The following is a 6,000-nucleotide window of genomic DNA, read 5'->3' as shown; positions in this document are numbered from 1 at the left end:
TAATATTACTAACATTCACTCATCCATTTAACAGCCAGTTTTGAAGCGCACAGGGCCGTGCAGCACGGTTACTACAGCGCACACCCGCTCCTGGCGCAGGTCTCATCCGCGGAATCCCGAAATGAGGAGGGCGTTTCCTCACCAGATTTACTCTCCCGCAGAACTCCGGGTAGTGACCTTATGCAAAATGGCGCAGGCGGCCTCGGGGGCTAGTGCGGCGGCGCGGACTCCGTGTGCCCTCTGACCTGCTGGCAGCGGTGGAGGGGGAGCCGGGCGCCGCCATATTGGCTGTTGTCCTGTGTGGGGAGCGGCGGCGGCGGCGAGAGTGGAGCAAGGGAGCGGCGCGAGAAGCAGCATGACTCGGAGGCGGAGCAGGCCGAGCGGCGGCGCGGGCCGGCGCGAGCGGGCGCGGGCCACGGGGCCGCAGAAGCCCCAGGCGCCGGAGCCCCCACCGCCGCCGAGCCTGGAAGCGGGAGCGGGTGCAGGGCCCCCGGAGGCGCCGGCGGAGCCCTACCGCGACGACCCCAGGGAGGAGGACGAGCCCAAGCTGGCGCCTGGTCCCCAGGTAGGAGCGAGCGAAGCCAGTCTGCCTGCTCGGGTTCTTTCACCTCCCCGGAGTGGGGCTGGGACGGGCTTGGGGATGGACCATTCCCGGCTGGGACCAGAACCTTAACCCTGAGGGCCAGAGCTGAGGCTTTCTCCCCCAAGGCGGGAGTGAGCCTGGACCCTTTGGTCCAAAGCCGAGGCACGGCCCGTCCGGTTCTGAGTGAGACCAGCCTCTCTGCCCTCTCCCGCCGCCTCCGGGATACATTCTGGCCGCACACCCACTAGGACGGCTCTCCAGTTTTAAGGCCACAGCTTAGCTCTGTGCCCTTCACCTTCCCTGGGCCCACCTGCTCCCCACCCACCCACAGGCCACGTCGGGGCTGTGGGCCCTGGAAGGCTGCAGCCTGTTCCTCTCCACCCCCTCGGGAGCAGCTCCACCCCTTCCCCTCGCTGCTCTCTCAGCAGCTGTGCCCCCAGCATCTGTCTCCAGGGCGTCCCCCCCAACCCCGCCCCGCCTTGCCCAGCTGAGCAGTTGAAGCAGACAGCCAGGCTGCCTAGAAGACTTATTTGGTGGGGCTTCTGTGCTGAGTTGGAAACCCAGCAAAGCCTGCTCTTTCTCCCCACTATACCCCTGACCCACGAGGCAGCCCACCCAAACCCTCAGATCCCTGGGTTTGGCGAGTCCTGCTGAAAGTGAGCAGTAGGAGGACTCTCCAAGGCTTCCAGCTTGCCACCTGGAAGAAGGTCACTTTCTTTTGAGCAAAGGAGATAATAGGAGGTACCCTGCCAGTGTTCACTGCGAAGCTGGGGTGGCATGAGCCACAGTTGCTCTGGGAGGGTTGTGGCACCTGGGGCTGGGTGGCTCGCCCTAAGCTTGCTCTGACAAAAGAGTTTTGAGTTGGTTTTTTGGATGAGTCTGCCGAGGAAGGCAGGCTCCTGCAGGAGTCTTGGAGGGTCGGATGCAGCGCCGGATGAGGATGAGGCGTGGCGGAAGATGCGTTTGGCTCTGCAGACACTGCATCGGGCAGCAGGGGACTCTGGGAGGCTGGTGCAGCCAGAAGGCATGGCTCTTGACAGCCTTCTAGTAGAATCTCTGGAATTGTGCATGTGAGTGGGGACGCTGTTTGGGGTACCATTCCCAGAAAACCTTTCCTGACCTCCCCAGCTGTGTGAGGTGCCCCTCTGTCCCAAAGCCCCCGTGCTCTTCTCTGATAGCACTCCCCATTCTACAATGACATAGTCTGTTGATGTGTCTGTTCCCCCCACTGAACTGTGAACTCCGCAGGGGCACAAATCATGCTGTCTGTCCCCAGCCCTCCACACGTAGCCCTGGGCCTTGCTGACACAGAGTAGGAATAATTAGGTGAATGAGAGAGAATGAATCCGTTGAGAACCTGAAATTACTGTAACCCAGTTTTTATACTGTCTCCTTTGTGTCTCAGATCATAGTAAGATTTTTAATTAATGAAGATGTCACCACTTACTGAGTGTGAGAAGCCCCCACTTCATCCCCATCCCCTACCCTGGGCTGAGACTGTTTCCAAAGGACTCCTCAAGTTGAGAACTCAAGTTGGACCCCACCCTTGCCTAGTTTAACTTCCCACCCTGAAGCTGTTTCCCCCTCTAGCCTTCTCTGGGCCCCTGGGAGTGCTGTTCTCCAGAAGAGGAAGGTAGGGGAAGGGAGGGTCAGGGAGCTGTTGTCTTCTCTTGTTTACCATTCAGGGTCCCCTGCCACTTAACCAGCCTATAGTATTCATGGCCAGAAAGTTTGGTTGATGGCATAACCATTTGGTTTTTATTTAGGTCACAGTTTTAACATGATAGATTCCTACCTGTTCCACTGCTTAACCTTTCAGTTAATTCATTTATTCACGCTAGGCATTTTAAATACCTTCTTGGCACCCCTGTGTTCTCCTCAGCATTTAGCGGGAATGTGATGAGTTAACCATTGATATAATTATTAGTCTGCTTTTGCTTTGTAAACTCTTTAAAGTGTAGGAACCAAGTCAGTCACTATTGTACCACTAAGCCTGGTGATTGATAAATTCTAGTGAATGAAGATATAAATACTATTAATCCCATTTTTCAGACAAAGAAACAGAGACTCAGAGAAACTAAACATTTACTCAAATAACTCCTACTATAGGTACACCTACCACCACCCCATAAAGTACCTTCTTATGTACTGTGGGGTATTTAGCAAGACTATTTTTTTAACTCTAGCTGAAATAGGTGAAACAAACGAACAAACTTCTGACTGAGCCCTGTTTTTGCTGGGGAAGGGGGTTCTGGGTGCCAGAAGCAGAGCTTTGTGCCTTGGTGAAAAGCTCCTGCTGAAAGAATTGGGGTCAGTGCTTGCTCTGCCCACAGGCGTACCTTTGGCGAGGACCTCTGGCTCCCACCACCACTTAGCCCCCTGTCTCAAGCACTTAGAGTGGGTGAGTAAGGTGAAAGTCAGTGTCGAATGCCACACTGAAGCCAAAGCTGGAGAATGGGATCACTTTCAGTCTACACACAGGGTTTAATGCCCCAAGTCACATGTTTTGTTTCTTTTTTTGTTTTCATTTGAGCCAGTATTTTTAAAAATCAATTTCCCACAAAACTGGATTTGTGCCATCTGCTGCTAAAAATCTGGTACTGCTAGGCCCACGTTTCCAGAAGTTAGTCATCTGCAGTCTCCGGGAAGTGTCTGCCCTCTTCATCATATGAAGGACACCTGATCTGTGCCAGGCCCTGGGCTAGCTGGTATACAGAAGTGAATCAACTGTGGACCCTCCTCACAAGGGGCTCATTTGGTCGAGAGAACATGTATATAGTAGTCATGGTAAGGCTAGAAGAGCATTGCTTTCTCTGAGTTAAGGCTCATAGGCCTCTCTGGTTCCATCCAATCTCCTTTGCTTATTTTCATATTTAAATGCAAGACCTTGAACTTAATTGGAATCCCAAAAGCCCTTTCTTCTAATTGTTTAGGCCCCTAAACAACATTGATGCATTCACTAAAAACCCAAATCCTCGTTTGTTTGTTTTCCCCACGAGAAGACTAAAATAGTTATAGCCTTCTTGGTGAAGGTGGCGGGAGTGGGGGACGAATTACAAAGCAGTTGAAGGAGGCAGAGAGACATAGTATTGAATCTTACAGACTTGGGGTGAGCTTCCTGCTCAGTCTCCTGGCTTTGTTACTCCAGGCATGTTTCTTCCCGTCTTTAAGGCTTACGCAGCTTCACAAGAGAATGTGGAGCAGCCTGCATAGCATCTAGTGCTCCTCATGCCAGAGCTAGAATTGGATATGGCATGTGGCAGGAGCCATTTGGCCATCCAAAGCCTGTGTGTTCTCACCTGCCGGCTCCGCTGGCTGTTTCTAGTTCTCTTGGGCCACTCAGCTTGCAGTCCAGGTGCACACTCACTCAGTAAACCCCCAGGAGACTCGCTGGACTATAAACTGGCGTTGGTGGGGGTTGAGCGCATCCTGTCCTTCCTGTCTCTCCTCTGCAGCTTCCCGTGGGACTTTGCCCAGCCTAGTTTAGAGGAACTCTAGAGACCTGGCTCCACCACTGCTCAGAGTTAAACCTACTCCCTCATGGGACAGGAGCAGATGACAGTATCTTTATTAAAATCATCTCATTATATTGAATCCACTCAGCAGGTATTAACAACCTCTGTGCCAAGGCCTTTATTCAGAGCACACAGATGAACGAGATAATCCCTCTACTGCCCACCTAGCCATTTTAAATGCAGGTAGGAGGAAATAATGCTGAGTAGAGATCCCTGTCACCTCTGGTCCTTTGTAAACCAATAGAGCTTCACTATGTAGAAATGCCAAAAGACCTTTGAAGATTAAAACATACTTCCTAAAATTTTAAATTTCCTTAAAATTTCCCAGAACTATTAAGTTTAATATATGTTAGATGTACAATTAATATCCTAATACCTTCACTTACTAAGCCTAGAATTTTGTGAGCTTGGGCTATGTTTTTAATTCATTTCTGGAGTATTTATTGCACATGGTTCTTATGTGTTCAATGAGTGGCTGTTAAAAGAAACGTTAGGTTTCTGGCACCTTATTCTTAGTGCCTGCACTGCTAGGCCAGGCTGGCATTCACTCATTCATTCAGGCCCGTTACACACGCACTATGCCCAGCCTTCCTCTCACCTAACCTGCTGTTCACTTATTCTACCAACACTAATAGACTCCTGGTCTGTGCTGGGTCCTGGGCTAGCTGGTAATATAGAAGTGAATCAGACATGGTCTCTCCCCACAGGGGCTCCTGGTCTAAAGAACATATATGTAATAATTACAGTTAAGCTAGAGGAGCATCACTTCCTCTAAGTTGAGTCAAATTCTAGATCCTGGTACACACCTTTAGAAGTGTTTTCAGCCTTTTGTTTGGTTTTCTGTGTATAAAATGACAGTGATACTGGACTCAAACTAGGGTTCAGCAGGCACTGCATGTCAAGCACTGAACACATGTAGTAGCTATGATTAGTATAGTGCTTTGTTTTGAGGATGCACAGATGTGATAGCCTAGAAAGGCTTCTTGGAGCTGAGGCTTCGAGGTCAAGTAGAAGGTCCTCCAGAGAAGGTGAGACAAAGCGTCTAGGCAAAGCAAGCAGTGTAGACAAAGACCCAGAGTCCAGAACTGCCCAACTCATGGAGAGTGGCGAGAAGTCTGACTGGAGAGTTTAGTAGGTTTGGGCTTTAATCTATAGGCTATGAGGAGTCAACAAAAGATGTGGTAAAGTGAATGAGAGCGTGGGAGGAAGTAATTTTCAGTAGAAGAAGCAACTGTGATTGCTTGATTCTACCTCTCTCTCACCCCAACCTAACTAATGATCAGATCCCCTGTGCTTTGCTAGACCCTATCCCAGACCTAGAGTCTCTGGGTCTGGAGCCCAGGAACCTGTTCTTAAATTGCCTCAGATGATTTCTGATATGTGGCTGGGTCTGGGAACTGTTTAACTGAGCATGCCATGGGGATCTCTATGGAGGCCTAGAGTATTCTTTAAAGAATGGAGCTTCCTGGAGAAAGAGCTTTTCCCTAAGCAGAAGAAGAAGCAGCCTTAGTTTTTAAAGAAAAAGCAAACTTTTTCCAGTTTGCCATTTGTCCATATTCTCCAACTGCTAATCTTTCTTTGTGTATCAAAACATGTGCTGCCATCTCTGCTGAACAATTGGGATGCAGTGACTCATGGGATACAGGCCCTGCCCTTGAAAAGCTCACAGTGCTATGGAGAAGACAGATTTTGACAATCGGAGTACACGTGATAACCTCTGTTTAGGAGACATGTAAAAAAAGTGTTAGGGCATCCCCTAACACAGAGCAAAGCACAGTTTATTTTGCCTGTAGACTTAAGGGAATATAATACCCAAACTGAGCCTCAATAGGAAGAGGCAAAGAGGACAGTGTGAGTGAAGATACATTTGATGAATTGGGGAAAGGGAATGAATATTGTGGA

At 50.0% G+C, this 6,000-nt stretch overlaps 1 protein-coding gene across 16 annotated transcripts in view; it reads left to right on the top strand.

Moving 5' to 3' along the window:
* The first annotated feature begins 247 nt into the window (after positions 1-247).
* FAM193B (family with sequence similarity 193 member B) overlaps positions 248-6,000 on the top strand; it is a 30,839-nt gene continuing 25,086 nt past the window's right edge. For 3 of the 16 annotated variants that reach the window (XM_086410965.1, XM_086410963.1, XM_086410964.1), the window contains exon 1: positions 254-565. In XM_086410965.1, coding sequence (XP_086267091.1) covers positions 356-565 — 210 coding nt within the window. In that variant the 5' untranslated portion in view covers positions 254-355. Of the gene's footprint in view, positions 566-680; positions 1,654-6,000 lie in introns of those variants that run through there. The other 13 variants (XM_086410967.1, XM_086410972.1, XM_086410966.1 and 10 more) reach the window with 11 other exon arrangements.

The sequence above is a fragment of the Bos grunniens genome, chromosome 7 (assembly GCF_055505025.1).
Source record: "Bos grunniens cultivar Pamir isolate PY7600 chromosome 7, Bosgru_T2T1.0, whole genome shotgun sequence".
Lineage (NCBI taxonomy): Eukaryota > Metazoa > Chordata > Mammalia > Artiodactyla > Bovidae > Bos > Bos grunniens.
The sequence above is the reverse complement of the archived record's forward strand: the minus strand, read 5'-3'. Positions and strand labels throughout refer to the sequence as shown.